The 16,281-nt window shown below is 51.2% G+C and overlaps 2 protein-coding genes across 2 annotated transcripts; both read right to left on the reverse strand.

The window, feature by feature from the left end:
* Positions 1-111: 111 nt before the first annotated feature.
* Positions 112-11,958, reverse strand: APUU_41573A (histone acetyltransferase TRA1; the record flags this gene model as incomplete). Its single annotated transcript, XM_041704770.1, has 4 exons — positions 112-801; positions 850-11,577; positions 11,654-11,811; positions 11,907-11,958. 4 exons carry the CDS (start codon positions 11,956-11,958, stop codon positions 112-114), a joined length of 11,628 nt encoding a protein of 3,875 aa, XP_041557323.1.
* Positions 11,959-13,074: 1,116 nt separating this feature from the next.
* On the reverse strand, positions 13,075-15,560 carry PPP2R5D (protein phosphatase 2A regulatory subunit RTS1; the record flags this gene model as incomplete). The annotated part of the gene is made up of 8 exons (XM_041704771.1): positions 13,075-13,083; positions 13,212-13,548; positions 13,596-13,723; positions 13,783-13,953; positions 14,005-14,358; positions 14,413-15,012; positions 15,112-15,444; positions 15,537-15,560. 8 exons carry the CDS (start codon positions 15,558-15,560, stop codon positions 13,075-13,077), a joined length of 1,956 nt encoding a protein of 651 aa, XP_041557324.1.
* Positions 15,561-16,281: the final 721 nt, after the last annotated feature.

Genomic DNA, 16,281 nt, shown 5'->3' on the forward strand with positions numbered 1-16,281 from the left:
GGAGTAGACCTTTTCAAGAAAACCTTCCCTAACTAAACAAGCTGCAGCATTTGCAAGCCGACCTAAAGAACAAAACGCCAAACAAAACAATAGAGAAGAGGCACGGCAAGCTTAGAGATACGGCATCCACAAAGCATCGCCGTTGGCCAGGTGCTGCGGGTTCACAGCCTTGGAGATGAGATCAATGGTGGTTTGGTTTGCAGGTAGGTTGCCTTCCGGTGGGCTGGCAAGGCTGATGGCCCTGTTGACAATGATATCGCTATTGTTGTAAACCAAGTCTCGAAGTTGTTGTGCGGAAAGGACGCCACGATCACGGTGATGGGTAGTGGCCCAGAACATCATTTCATCACGAACAAAGATGCTGAGTTGCTGCTCGAGCTCATGGCGCGGCTCTGTCAGGCAGCGAGCAATAGCCATGATTGCGCAAGCGAAGAGACCTTCAGTTGCAATCGGGCCCATCAGGGTTTGAATATTGGGAGTGAGGCGGAAAGGCACCTGCTCTGGATTGAAGAAGAAAGCCTTGTTCGGGTTGATAATAGGGATGAGCTCGGATCCCCAAATGTCACCAGTCGAGCGCGATATCATGATCTTGTTCGGGTACCGGTTGCCCATGTGCATCATGTAGGTCATGAAGGCGATTGCTGCGTATTGATAAGCAAACTGGCGGCGGAAGAGCCAGAAGTCCGCAAAGTTGGGATAGGTCTTCTGGAAGTATTCCAGCACCATTGTAGGAGGAACCCATTTCTCTTGGATGGCCGTGAGCATCTCAGTCCGAAGAACTTGTTGTTGTTCGGTAGTGCGCTGGAAATCGTTAGTAGTGGTCGAATACAAAGGCGCAAAGTTACTCACATTCTGTTTTGTCTCTGCCAAAGCCCTCATCTTCTCCATTGTAAACATAACAGGCTCGTCCTTGTTGAAACCAACCCGTCGGCAGTAGTCCTCGTAAATACCCTGCATGGATATGTATGACGGGTCGTCGCGGACCAAGCGGATGTGGGGAGCCAAAGGAACCATGAGAGGCAGATGGAAGTTCAGGTTGCGCCGGCGGCTTTCCTTGCGTTTGCCCAGCACTCCATTGAAAATGCGGAACAATTGCAGGATCCGCTCCTCGCGTCTGCAGTGGCGCGCGGCAGGATGTTGCACAGCGAACGGGTGGACGCTGCCGTCGTGGCCACGGATCTTAAGGCGACGGTGGCAGACCCCAATACCGCGTACGAGGTCAATGTCTGGCAAGAACCGATCGATTCTAATGAAATCCTGGTTCTTATCCTTGTGCTGCAGATATTGCCCCGGGATCTCAACCTCATCGAACTTTAGGAATCGGAATTCACTCAGGTGTGGGGAGTAGGTCTCGAGGAATTGAACCTGAGGGCGGCGGTCAAGCTTCTCCTCGAACTTGTCACGCCAGCGGCGAAGCTTGTGGATGTATTCGTACATGGTGGGTTTTTTGATGACAAAATCGGCTTCGAAAGACTTGCGAATATGAGCCGGGAGAATTGTTTCGGCAAATCGGGTGATATTCGCTTCAGTCGCCGGGGGGAGCTTGAAGTCCTGCGCGTACGAGCCGGGCATGCGGCCGACGTAGGCTAGGCCGTCGTTCAGCAGAGCGACGATGAGACGGTATGCGTCCTCATCAGGCGGACACTTGAAGTTCTTGTGGATCTGATCAACCATCGTCTCCATTGACAAAGCAAGCAAGGGGAATGCCGTTTTGAGACCGGACATGATCTCATCAGAATACTCCCAAGGTTTCTTAAGGGGCTCCTTTTCACCCTCAGTTCCAGTAGTCTGATTCTGTGCCGGCTGGTTCTGTTGCCCTTGTTGTCCAGGAACTTGCAAGTTTGTCTGTTGCTGTCCTTGTTGTTGCTGTCCCTGTGCCTGTTGTTGTTGCGGCTGGCCTTGCGCGGCACCTTGGCCAGAAGCCGGAGACTGTGCAGGCTTCTGGGCGGGGCTCTGACCATTAACCTGGGCCTGGGCTTGGGGCTGCCCCTGTTGCTGAGGCTGCGTCTGTCCCTGCGCCTGGGCTTGATTCTGTGGAGGCTGTTGACTGGCAGGTCGATTAGGGGAACTCTGCGCCGGAGTAGTAGGAGTCCCGGTTGCGTTCTGCGTAGAATTCGCACCCTGTGTATTCTTGGTCTGCGGGGAAGCTTGCTGGCGGGCACGGTTGAGCTTCTCCTGTTTCTGGTCATGTTGTTTCTTGACATTGAGCATGTCCTCACGGTTGGTACGAAGGAGGAAGAAGAGAGCCTGAGGATACAGCTTGGCGATCTTAACCAACACGGCTTTGCATAGGCGAGCTTCGCGGTGGGACAGGCTTGTCAGTAACTGGGGGATAAAGGTAATCCAGTACCAGACAGGTGTTTCGCCCTTGAAATTCTCAAAGGCAGTCGCGATCGCACCCTCATCGTTATCCAAGCTGAGTAGCCATAGGATCCGGCTAAGTAGTTTTCTGGACTTGGAGCTCTTATATAGTCCAGCAGCTTCAAGATAACAACTGACAGCATTGCTGGCAAGCTCATAGTCGTTGGAATCGCTCTTGAATCGCTGGTCACTGTACTGACCCCATTCCGACCACGCCTTGGCCAGTCTTAAGTCGTAATACAGAGCAACACCGTAAGCCTCATTGGCCTCGCTGACGTGGTCCAGCTTGGCAAGGAACATACCCTTGAGGGTGTAGAACTCAGCCTTCTGCTGCGCGCCGAAATAATTGAGGTTCGTATTGTTAATCACATCCAGTCCGCTGTTAAGTTCTTTCGGGTTTTGGTAGTGACACTTGGCCTGTTCGCGTAACTTCAAGAACGCTTCTTGAATCTCGATGTTCGGGAGAGTGTAGATGCGACTCAGCTGGGCGATACAAACCTCGGGCATTTGGTGTTTTCGGGAGACATGAGCAAAGCGGTTGATAATCCAGGCTGTTTCGTGGTATCCTCGGTACGCATACGAGTTGCTGGCGACGTTGTTCGTCTGAGGAGGCAGCAATCCAAGGTACGTTGCGTTGATAAGCTGGAAGATATGCTGTCGCCATGTAACCAAGTCTTGCCAAGCATTGATATCATCCCACAGGTTGGGAAGACGGTCTCGCCAGGTTCCAAGGAGCAACTTCAGCTCTGCAGACTTGGTGTCGAGGTTGCGCTCGTTGGTTTGTGACAAGCTAGAGCAGATGTGGCTCGCATCATGAAGCTCGACCAGAAGCTGGAAGTGCTCCAGGATTGGAAGATGGGCATTGGTGATACTCTTAGGTAATTGCAGCCACTTGCGAATGGATAGCTGGATTGACTCATCGCAAACACCATTGAACTCCAGGATGTTCTCCTTCTTGTTGTGGAACTGCAAAAGTGCCATGAAAGCTTGGAAGAAGGTACGCCTAGGAGTAGGAGCGTCGGAGACAGACTTCACAAGAGACTCGAGCTGCTCTCTGTTGTTTTCGCTCTGCCAGTTTTCAATATTTCTCCAGGCAGCCTCTAGAAGCAGATCGTTCAGGTTCTCGTGCTTAGCGAAGTCGCTAAGAATATCCCACTGCTGCAGTTTCTGCGCACAAATGAGCCAGTGGTCCTCCCATAGATAGTATTCGCCTTGAGAGAATGGCATTGATCCGGAACGGGCTTTAATTTGGGCGTTCTCGTAGAGCTGCTGAGATTTATCCCACATCCCCTGTTGTTCATAGGAGAGGGCTGCGTTGGTTTCCACAAACTTGCATCGTCTTCGCCAAGTACCGTAGAAGAAGTCGTCTTCCTGCAAGCCGGCATACACTTCCACCAATGCATCAAGGTTGCTCTCGCGAACGGTTGGTGTGTCGATGATCGGGTTGATGCTTGATTCCTCCAAATAAGTGGCGGCCGTATACCAAGCATCGTAGGTACGGCTGAGGTATTTCAAAACGTGCGGAGGGACCTTGAAGCGAGGAGTTGCACGAACGACACCTTCAAGCAGCGCTTGGACGACATTTGGTCGCTTATCCACCTGTCTCTGATGGTACTCGCGCGTGATGAGGCTCACCATACCCTTCTCCAGATCGATGCGGTCTTCCCGCGATAGAATCGACCAGAACATCGGGAAGAGCGCTGTCCATATGTTGTAAGCCGTAGTGTTGTCGGTGTGCTGGAGTTGAGTGAGGGGCTCGATCAGGTCACGGGCTTTGACCTCAGCAATTTCACCGAGAAATCGCTTGCGCTCAGCGATAAATGACTCCAATTGATTGTCGACCATGATCTCCGCACGACGCGGGTCCTTCTCAGCATTGCCAAACAAAAATGAGAGTGGATACACTGTGAAGTCGTCAGGATGGAGACGAGCTGGAGCGGTCATGTCCACACAGCCCATGATCAAATGCGAAGCTTGCGCGAGCCAGAACGAGTCGGAAAGTGTGTCCCAGTTCTGGCAAGTCAATACATAGCTTAACCGAGAGCTTGCCAGGCGCGTCAAGCTTCGATCGAAGATAGTCATGAAGCGATTTCGCGTCTCCACATCCTTGGCTCGCGTACCAATTAGGAATGCATGCTCAAGCCTGACGGTCAGCTCAGTTCGAGTAATCTTCGAATCCTCATAAATCCGAATCACAAGTTCAAGGAATTTATGTAGCATGTCGGGCGTCTGTCGGTTTTCAAAGAGCAGCATTTTGTGAAGGACGGCGGTTTTCTCTTTCAGGGTAGGCCATGATTCAGTAGAGTGGAAGATCCAAGTCTCGACCATATCCAATACCTTGGTGCAAAGCCCCTCGTTTTGGGATCGCTCAACAAGCTGGGCTAGTACACTCAAGAACGGGCGGCGCTGTTCACCCAAATGAGACATACGGACCGATATCAACTCAATGGTCTTGAAAATGAGGTCGACACCGATCTCGTATTCTTGAGGGTCTGGGGCACCCTCCGCAGGCTTAGCCCCATTCTGAGCTTGGCCGTTTGTGCCAGCACCTGCGACATGGTCTTTCGCCAATTTCTGCGAGAATACCTTCATGACCTGTGGGATATGGGAATCCATTTCTGCCGGCTTGCTCTTGGAGAGTGACCAGAGAATATTCAGACTCGAGATGTAATTATTGGCGGATAGGGTCTCGGTTGCGATCGCAGAGAGGTACGTAACAAACTCGGAGGGTGAATGTTCAATATCCATTGCATCTTCGTCTTCTGGCTGGTCATCTGGTAGGGCACTGAGGGCTCGGTGGACGGGAGGCGGAAGTTTGGGTTCAATGTCCATATCTGTCTCTAGGCCGTGGAGAGAATCTTGCACCTCCGGGTTGTCCGAACGGAGTGGCTTCTCGAAAAGTTTCTGAACTGCAGGGGCGCGCGCAGCAACCCAATCGTCCGGTTTGGATGCGATCAGAATGCGTACAACCTGCAAAGCATTCACTATACCCGTAATATACTTCTCAATAGGCTTGTCGCCGCGATCTTGGGTAAGGATGGGTTCAATAACCTTCGGGTAGAGCTCAATGTTCAGGTCACCCCAATAAGGTGGTGACATAAGATTCCTGAGCAATCCAACTGCTTTCTTTTGCATTTCACTCGAGTGCACCGGGCCTTGGGTCTTGGAAGTTTGAAGCTCACGGAACCGGGCGGCCGGCACCTGGAACCTATCGTTGGATGTGGTAATGAAGTTGATGAGATACTTTGTCAAAGCAGCGCGCAGGTCAGCAGGAACCGTGTATTCGGATCGCTCACGCGAGCCAGGCGGAGCGATGGCAGGAGAAGGGGAAGATGTGCCCTGGGCGTCATCTAATTTACGCTTCTTCGCGTTTGGCGATTCCATTGCACCATTTTGCGTGGGCGCAGGACTACTGCATTTCACCCGCTTTTCTTCCCAGATCCAGATCAAGTTAATCAGGTTAAGAGCGAGTCTCTTGCTGTCGTGCGAAGGGTTGTTTGGCGGAGATGCAATCTTGCTTAGGGAAGGAACGATAAGAGGTACAAAATGCTCTCTAGATTCATAGAACAGGTCCGGTTGTCGCACGAGGAATTGGAAAATGCTCATGACTTGTTGAAGGTTGGCAGTCTCCTCGGCAAGAATACGGCGCGGCCATTTAGCCCATAGCGGGTACCTCGTGTCCTGTGTTTGCGTTGGGGGACCGCCCGACAGGATCCTGGGAGGCAAAACAGGAGCAAGCACATCTAAAGCCTGCGTCACAAGTGCTTTGCCCTCGTTCTGGTGAGCCCGTAAGAGTGCCACATACACCTGGACAACAATCTTGAACGGCGTGTCGTAATGTGCGATGAAATAGCTGATGAGAACATAGGCACCGTATTTGTTGATGATGTCCTCCAGACGAATGTAGTTCCAAGCGAACTTGATGATATCCTTGCGTGAATCTTGTACAGTAACAGAATGGTACTTGATCAACAGTGCAGATAGCTGAAGAAGTTCCATGCGAGAGTGATCAACACCTGCCTGGCTTGACTCTTCACTAAGGTCTGCAACCTGCGGCTTCCAAAGGCGGTTCTGGATAGAGTCGGTCATACTCTTGTCCATCAGCTTCGGCCCATCAGCGGAGCTGCCCCACGTCAATTGAACGTCCATGGCGAAGATCGGGTTGACAAGGTGGCGGAATGCGTAGGTCTTCATTTTCTGCGAGCATGAACGCTGGCCATAGAGATCAAGGCAACGCATTATCACGGATCGTCGGTAGTCAATTGACTCGTTGGTGATGATGTGATGGTAAATGAATTTCGGGAATTCAAGGCCCCGCTTGAGGTCACCTGCAGACAATCCATCAATCACTTCGAAGAGGAAGTCGAGGTCCTGCATCGACTCCGACAGGTAGATAGTGATGATCTTCATAATTTGATCTTCGGCTTGCTCGACTCTCAGACGCTCGCTGGGTTGAAGTTTATCATTACGCAACTTCCGCTGGAGATCTCGCGCAGACGCAAGGACCTTGCTTCGTAGGTCCGCATGAGACACAAGCCAGTTTTTTGTTGACGCGTATAATGAGATTGCGTGGACAGCATAGATACCATTAATGGCAGCAGTATTCTTGCCCTCAGCCTGCTCCTGTCCAAAGGCAGCAGTCATAAAGCCATCCGTGTCTGCAACAACTGCAGCACGAAGGGCCTCACTTTCCGGGTCCGTAAGAATCTGACCGAAGAAGCGCCCGAATCGCTCATCCTTGAAGCGAGCATAGAAGAAAGACAGCGTTTCCTTCGAGTACCGATTGAGATACTTGACCATAGGCTTTCTGAAGGGACTGCTCGAGGTTCTGCGAAGCTTATCCTCCAAGTCCAAAACCTTGTTGACAAGGTGCTCCATGAACGACGTGGCGGCAGGGGGGAGGAGATGGAAGATGTTAAATATAGCTGCCACAATCTTCATGGGAGGGCTTTGTTCGACGAGGCTGAATGAGACCTTTTGCAGGACCGCATCATCTGCAATGACCTTCATATGATCGAGCAAACGGGCTCCAATCTCAACCTTGAAGTAATTGGTGAGCAAGGTAAGCAGCCTCGCCAGGCCATCAAGACCCGCCACGCTCAGCCGCTTCGGATCTTGCAGGTTCATGAGGATTGGGCGCAAGCCGTTCTGAAGCAGGTCCTTGGGCAACTTATTGGTCTGAGTAAGAACATCCCTCAAACCAGCATTTGCGGCATCGATGACATCTGGTGATCTGACGTAAAGTGACTTGAAAAAAACAGAGATGATACGAGCACGGCTCGTGTTCTGCGAATTATTGGCAAAGTCAGGGAAGCTCATTGCCATTGACAAGAGGCGAAGGCAAGCAACACGCAGGTTCACAATCATCTCGACATTCTTGAACTCGTTTGGTTTACTCGCGAGGTTTTCATCATCCGCATCAGCCAACGCGAGAGACTCGAGCATGAGGCGGTTCAACGGCTCATTGAAGGTAACTATGTCATTGCGAAGGCTCAAACAGAAGGTGATTGCATCAATAAAGCCAATCTGCGTCGGGAATGGCAGTGCACGGAGAGGCTTGTTGAATATAGACTGCAGAAGACGATCCTTCACCGGGAAGATGAGTTCATGCAATTCACATCCCAAACCTTCAGCGATAGTGGAGAAACTTCGGCGGGATGCTTCACGGACATGCTTGTTCATATGAGAAAGCTCATAGACGAAGAACCCGCACAGCGAGTAGAGACGGCTTTTCTCATTCTTGAGATCATCCTTGGACATGTTCTTGCAGCACCGTCGGAGAATCAAGTCAAGTGTGTCTTGGGCACGTACACGAGTACTGGCAGGGAGGTCCGGAGGTGTATCTTTGATGACATATGTCAGTGCTCGCACGAATTCTGCCTGCTTCTCAAAAAGCCAAGCGTCACCGAGATCCAGCTCAGTGGCGTAGAGATGAATACCGCGGCTACCGCCGGCTTTGGTGAACCATTCCTCGCTATGACAGCTATGGCAGAAAACACGACCAAGGTGCTGGAAGAATGGCAGCTTCGTTACTCTGTCAGCGGATCCAAATATGGTCACAGCAGCATCCTTGAGAACTTGTAGGGCCACCGTGGCTGCATCGCGAACTTCGGCGTCGTCTGAAGATAGGGATTCGACGACGGCTTCGGCGAAAACTCGAGAGTCAAGATACACTGCACCTTCCCCACAAGAGACATCAAATGGCCTGCGGGTATGTCTCGCCTGTGCAAGAGAGCGTCCAACTTCCACCATGGCGAAGTGCTTGCAAACATCGGCGACAAATGCAGTTGCACTTTGTGCAAGGTCTGGAAGGGTTGTCGCGAATATAGAGGCCTTAAGAAGCTTCTTCAACGTTCCCTCCTGCCCGAGCTTCTTGGGGATCGAACTGGAACGCTCAGACTTTTCAAGGATATCAGCCATTGCGGAAGTTTTGCTCTCAAAGAGATCATTGGCATGCAAGCGCAGAAGAGAGGCCATGTCATCAGGGATATTCTCATATCCGATGTAAAGTTTGAGCTGTGACGAGATAAGGTGGAACGCCTGCTGCTTATAGTACGCATCCGACTGGTGTTTCGATACCTCCATCAACTTGGCAACAGCGAGGTCGATACCAATCCCGACGGGGAATGGCCGCTTTTCGCTAGGACCGATAAGTTTGACATCAATACTAGGAGCATCGTCTGCATATTGTTCGAAAGTGAGGTCCGGAGGGTGGCTCAAGAATTTTCTGTTGCGCCCGCCAAGCTTCCCCAATATCCGCATGGTTGTGTGCGCGTGGAAATGGTTATAGGGATGCGGTCGGAGATGATCGAAGAGCGCAGTCATCAATTCGTCCATTATAGGAGCCATTATTGGGTCCAAGTAATCAGCCGTAAGATTGTCGACGCACAGTTCCAGTGTTCGCAATCCCTGTCCCACAAGGTCAGATTCTGCACGCAAGGCTACAACAATGGGGCGCATGAGGTAGCTGAGGTGCGGAAGGAGATGGCTTAGACGAGCGGGGACAGTAAGCGTGAGCTCAACGTATAGGTCCCGTTCTTGCGGTTTCCTCGCAGCAAGCAAGAGGTTATTGAAGGTCTCGAGAAGCATTTCCAGGAGAGGAAGGATTTCCTTGTACAAGAGCTCAAACCGACCACCACCAATGCTGCGGAATAGAGAGCGCAGAAGAAGGAAGTAGTTCATTGGCTCGCTCGCAGTCACTGAAAGCTCCAGACACTTGGTGACAATTTTAGACACATGGGGATGTAGCACCTGCTCGTTCTGTGCGGAGAAGAGGGTCACTGCCATGAAAGACAGCTTGAACATCCGGAGAAGGATCCTAGCTTTAGCCATATCAGGGGTTCCGACATCGTGAATGCGATCCATGAGATATTGCAAGACCATTCCCGAAAATGCAGGAGAAGTTGCTTCGCTGGCGAAGAAGAACTGAGGTAGGTGCAGTAGAGCACCATGCTCGAGCATGAGGTCGAAAAGGTATGGAATCTCTGTGTGGAAAACTTCGTGGAAAGTTGCGGTGTCAATGCAGTGGAATACTGTTCCAAAGCTTTCAAGAAGTTCCTTCTCCTCGCGGGGCATAGGAGCCGTGTACTGGCTAGTGAGAAAATCGAAAGGCGACGAGAAGTTAACCTCTGGTTCCGGCTGGTCAACGCCATAATATCTGAACACTCGAGCGCCCTCGTGGAAGAGCTTCTTAATAACCCGTACCTCCTCCGCATTGTAACCGTACGACACTTCAGACCAATTAATCGGAACATTCGCGGGGTCGATTTGAACATCGTCAGGGTTACAATTCTTGAGCTGGTGGAAGATGTTCTTCAAGCCGTTGATCAAGTTCTTGAAGAGGAAGATGTTCTCGGCTATCGGATCAGCTCCACGGTCTCGCGGATTTGACGTCTTGAGAGGGGATGCTGAAAAGATATCGATCTCATCCCAATCAGGCGGCTGATCCTTGTCAGCCAGGTACTTCTCCGGGCCCGGCTCTTCCTTCTTGGTGGCTTGGTATAGCTTGTGGAGCTTCACAACGTTGGGGAATTGGTGGTTCATGGCTGCTAATTTGTCACCAATTGCATCAAGGATCATCAACAGGAAGTAGCGAGCTTCTCGCTTGTCTTCCAATTTCGATATCTTCTCCGCCATGTTCAAGAGCAGCTTGGCACTCATTGTTTGGAAACTGGTCCCAGGGAGCTCATCGTGAAGGTTTTTAGTGTACACCTCGATAGTCCGTTTAATCTGATCGCGACTCAGATGCTCCCGAACATGGTGGATGAGATCCGCCAACATGCTGTATGCCAGAGGCCTCATTGTCTCATACACTGTCAGGCCATCACCAATCAGAGTTCGCTCATCCAAAAGCTCGTCAATTTTATCCAGGAAGATATTTCGGTAGGTACAGTTGATAATATGCCGAATTGCAACCAGAAGCTCCTTTCTGGCGCTCGATTTCTCTCGTGGGCAGTCTTGGAGAAGCCGTACAACCACTGAAGGTAAAGTAGGAAGGAAATCCTGCAACTGATGCGGTTGGAGTCGGAGGAGGTATGCGAGGAAGCTCATGGTCTTGACCTGGAGGGTTATAAACTCTCCAAAGGCAGCGCGATTCTTAATTTCTTTGCAGACGCCAGTGAAAATGGTTTTCTGATCTGCGGCCTCCAGATGAGCTTTCTCTTGCGGCTTCGCTTGCAGAAGCAAAATGCTTTTAATTAATGGTACAAAGAGCTTGACATTGGTTGAGACGGAATTCCGGTGAGTCTGGAAAATGGAGACGACGATAATCGGACACTCCGCAAGTACTTTGAACGAGTGCATGCCTTTGAGCAGGACATTGTTTGATGTCTGCTGTTCGGCGCCGAGGTCGGGCACGGAAGTAGCGGGCGAGCTGGGTCGAGGGGACTGGAAATTCGCGACGGAGGCACCAGGAGTTGAGGGCATACCCGACGGGGTCGCCTGACTCGGGGTGTCAAATGTATCACGGACAACCTGCTCCATCGTCTGGAACATCTCCTGGATTAATTCGAGAAACGGTTGTACTTTTGTGTTCGTCGCCTTCGCCTGGTTCCGCTCCAAATCCATTATAGTCTTCATACACAGAACCGCATTCTCTTCGTTTTCGATCCGCACAAGGTCCATTAACAGATCAACCATATCGGCGGCATACGGCTCGACATCGGGGGACATCGTAGGCAGTCGGTGTAAGGTTTCGAGGACACAATTTCGTAATTTCTATGCCAGTCCCCAGCCATCAGTCTCAACCCAGGGGCACCGTCAAGCAGGTACAAACAAAACAGTCGCAACTCACCTGTTCCAGAGACAGATTCGTAAACACCGGTTCGCCGCTCAGGATGTTCTTGAACACCGGCCATAGTTTAGAAAGAAATATCGGGTAGCTTGCACCCGAGCAGAGGGGCTCGATGTTATCGCGCAATTCGACAGCAACATTGGCTCGGATTTTCATATCTAACGACAGTATGGTCAGCACCAAAATGTAAAATGGTTGCGGTATTGCTTGCTATCCCTTCCAATCGGCAAGATTTGTTTGTTCATATACATACCCAGCTTCTCATCCCCCAGCTTGCTGGCATAGATATCAATGTTCCGCTCCATGGCTACTGCGGCTGGCCCTCGGCGGAGTTCACAGCAGGTTCAACAAGACGAAAAGAAGTTGCCAGGCCGTCAGGCCGGCTCCAATTAATAGCCCGCGCTCGTACGAATGTGCGTGGTAGGCATAGGCGGGAGAGCGATTCCTGCAGGCGAGCTCTAATCTTCACACGGAACGGGCAAGTGTCGCATATGAAAGGACGGAATCAGGGCAGCGGAATCGTCACGTCATTAAAAATTAAACTGGAGCTGAATATAGGGAGCGGAGAGCGAGTAAGGAGGGTAAGAGGAAATGAATGTAGGAGTCGAGGTGTTGAGTGGGTTAAGGAAAGCTCAAATGCAAAGTCAAGATCGCGCAAATCGACGCCTACAAAAGCCAGAACTGAGAGCAGTGAACAGAACGCGGGCAGGCCAGAGACCCCGAACGAAACACTAGGCCTAATCAGGTAATTTTCGGATCAATAATTCTCCTCACCGCGCATCACGCGCTAGTGAAGGCGGTCGCGTCTAGATAGCCAGTAACATTCTATGGTATGTTCAGGGCACGTGCCAGGTACAACGCGAAATTCACAACTATGGGCTACAACTAAAGTGAAGAGTATGAACGTCAATATCAGGCTATGCCTTGAGTATTCATGTTATAAACATCAAAAAGAGGTCATCGACATCAATGTCGATTAGGAGAAACGCCATTAGCACCCGTTTTCCAGACCCGAACACAGTTCTAATAGTCCAACTAGAATCTCCGCTGGCTCGGTGGTCTGACCAGCCATGCGGAGAAGAAGAATATCAAAAGCCATGTACACAAAAGAAGAATTGGAAATAAGGAAATGAGATGGGAAAGATGAGGCGACGAGAGCGTGCAAGGCTATGGGTGGCGCAAACATTGAAAGCGGGACAACGAGATAAACACGAGAGTCATCAGCGTCAAGGAGCCTAGTATCCAACTAGCAAATCATTTCGTCGAGTTGCTTCGCGCCAAACCTGTTACCGCCGCAGACCCAACGGCTCGACGCCGAGCTCGAATCTCGCTGCCACCGCCACTGTTGCTTCGTCGCCGTCCACCGCCTTCAAGGGAGCCACGGCGGCGTCTCTGGAATAGAGAACGTTCCAAGGTTAGAATCACGCTTTCTGTACATAAAACGAAAAACGCTTAGCAGAGAATAACAAAAAATAATAGCAATTCAAAATGTTCCGCTTGGGGGTTGCAGCTCTCATCGTCATGACTTAGCCAGCGATTAAACATGCTCAGCACTTACCGAAGTAATGGAGCCCTCTCGAGGCCTTCGGTCCTTTGCGGGACTAGGCTCATCCAGTTTCAGCGAATGAAGTCTATTCTGGCTTTCCTGAGTGAGAGCATCGATGTCGTCCAGCTGCAGGGGAATTTCAGCCGTCGACGTGGATGGCGGCAGGGGAGCACCGTTCTGGCGAGCCGCAGCCCGTTCAGCGACCTTTTCCCATCGGCTCTGTCGAGCCTTTTCGCGCAGGTCGGCGCTATTCTGCCTTTCGTTGTATTCGTGTGAGCACTCGTCAAAGAGCTGAGGGTTAATCTCCATGAACATCTTCATCGCGTTATAAACCATGCTATGGATAGTCCTGCGGAAAGTTAGTAAGCCCATACAAATTCAGAAGCAAACACGTACCTATTCCAGTGACCCTTGGAGTTCTCGAACAAGGGAGGGAACATGATTGGCAGAATGACCTCAACATTATCGCTGACCAAGTTGCAGAAATACTCATTGTTCCAGAAGTAAAGTGCACGCTCGGCGACCTAGGATAAAATCAATGAGTTTCCTGGGTAATTACTCAGCAATAACTAAAAGCACGCACCTGGAAATGAGGGCTTGCAACCGACTTGGCCAGTTGTTGGAAGAGTGGCTCTTGAACTTTAGCAAATTCCGCCGGGTCCATCACCTCGAAGATGTCTTCCACTTCGTTAAGGTACATAACTTCCTTGGTGCTGTTGGTTTTAGGCCAGTATCGCAGCAAACCGAGGACCACCTAAAAGCCGTGAGAAAAGGATAAGAAGGAATCTCCAAAAAAGCTACTCACATCTTCTGTTAACGTTGAGTCCTTTTCGAGGAACTGGACAATACAGTAGGCCAGCTGTGGGTGATACATGCTGAGGCTCTTGACTTTGTGCATCGGAAGCAAAACTCGAGTCAAGAACAATTTGTGCTCTTCCTTCAGCGGGAGAGCAAAGCCGTTGATAATGGAACCCAAGATTTCCAGCAACTCGGCAATACCGTTGAATCGCTCGGTCTCGTATGTAAATTGGAAAAAGACGTTGTTGATAGATCGTCGAATATATGAGCGTAAATTTAAGAACTTTCCGTAAATGCGATGAAGGGTAGTCTTCAAGAAATCGCGCTCTCGCGGGTCTTCGGAGTCAAACAGCTCTAGCAACTGATGAATAATCAGTACACCTTCCTAAAATCAGCCAGAGGATAGAAATATTACCTGAAGCACAAAATGATGGTCGATGTAAGCCTTTGCGATGTTTGTATTGAAGTCCTGACTTTCGATAAACCGCAAGAAAAACTCGTAAACGACCTGAATATGGGGCCAAGCGACTTCCAAAACTGGCTCGTCCTCCTCCGGGTCGAATGCCTCACCCTGGGGTGTGATTGGGGGTGGAATAGGTCGAAACAGATTCTTTGCGAACATTTCAACCACGCGAGGATACATGGGCTCTGTGATGACCGAGCGGTTGTTGGCAATATAATCCAGGAGCTCGTGGAGTGCCAGTCTCTTGATCTCCTTGGACTTCATGTCCGCCGTAGGGTCATTGAAATCGAATATAATGTTGCATTGATCGATCTTCTGCATGAAGAGTTCTTGGCGGCGGTTCGGGGGCACTTCGTGAAAGCCGGGAAGCTTTTCCAACTCTCTCTGGCGCTGGTCGGAGATATCAAATCGGGACGAATGCTGGCGCTTGGGAGTCCGGATACCCTCCGACATATCCTTCGGGGTCGTTTGAAGGCGATCGAAGACATGGGACTTCCTGGGAGGGGCCAGGTCTCCTGGCATTGTCTCAGCGGCGCCGGGAGGAGGGGCATGCTATAAGAAAAGCGATTCACAGTCAGCAAAAAGAATAAAGGCAATGGCCGGCCAGGACGCAAGCGAGAAAGGAGACTTGGATTATAATTGAGTACTTACCGGTGCGCTGGGGCTGATCACCACACTCGGAGCCATCGGTTGCCCTTGTTTTGTGGGAGTACCTGGTTCTCCGTTAGGTTGACTAACGGCACCTCCATCCTGCGCGGCATAATACTGACCCGGAGGGTACGCTCCCGCTTGCGAAGCATCTTCAGGGGCCTTTCCTCTAATATCATTGACGGATGTGGTAGACGACGTCGGGGTGACCTGGTTGGGAGAGGCGGATTGTTGGCCTTGGTGGATGCCCAGGTTGGCCGGGTTCTGCGAGGAAGCTTGCGACGGATCCTTCTTTTTCGACGACTTATTATCTTTCGCTCTCGACAACTGCTCGTGCTAGGACATTTAGTTTAGCTCAGCGCCCAGCGGGGGTGATCAAGCGCAGCCAAGCGAGGACTGTATGACCCGCAAAACGACAACAAACTCACCACTCTCTGTCTGAAACCCTTCATTGTAACCACTAATCGAACAGCCACATGTACTCGGACCTGGTTCTCGATGCCAGTGCAGCAAGATGCCACACGCTAGCAGGAGGGGGGAGGGGCGGATGCGGTCTGGCGGATCGGACAACTCTTAGAGGGGGATTTGTTTCTGTCGGCCTGAAAGTGAACACATGAGCATCTGCGGGCAGAAAGGAACATTGGCGGAATTTCAGGGCGGTGAATTATCGAGGAAGGCAGGAAAAGGGAGATTGATGGTGGAGAGAAGCTGGAACATTGCTTGCAGCCAGCGCAGCACGAGGTTGGGTGGCCGAGGAGGAGGTCAAGCCCAAGGAGGGTAGTAACAGGGGGGCAAACACGGACGTCCCCCGGCACGCGAGAGGGACGGGAAAGTATAAGGTGTATAAAAGGGGAGCTCACCTCGAGGGGCTTTGAGGACAGACGATTGGTAGAAGCAGGGCTGGGAATCGGTCGGACGCTCAGGCTCAGTTGCTGGCGCGTTCGCAGCGGTATAGGAGGGAGCTCGCGAGACGGTCAGGCCTGGAGAGGATCGACTTCCGTGTCGCTTATGAGAGAAGGCGGGGTGCAAGAGCCCCAGCGACTGAATTGGAACTCACGAAGCACCGATCGGAAACCCACAAACAAACACTCGGGGACGGTTATGCTGAGAGAGACTGGGGGCGCAGGAAGGACAAGGGCATTGATGATGATTCCGGCGTCGAAAATGGACAGG

This window comes from Aspergillus puulaauensis, chromosome 4 (genome assembly GCF_016861865.1).
Source record: "Aspergillus puulaauensis MK2 DNA, chromosome 4, nearly complete sequence".
NCBI classification, from domain to species: domain Eukaryota; kingdom Fungi; phylum Ascomycota; class Eurotiomycetes; order Eurotiales; family Aspergillaceae; genus Aspergillus; species Aspergillus puulaauensis.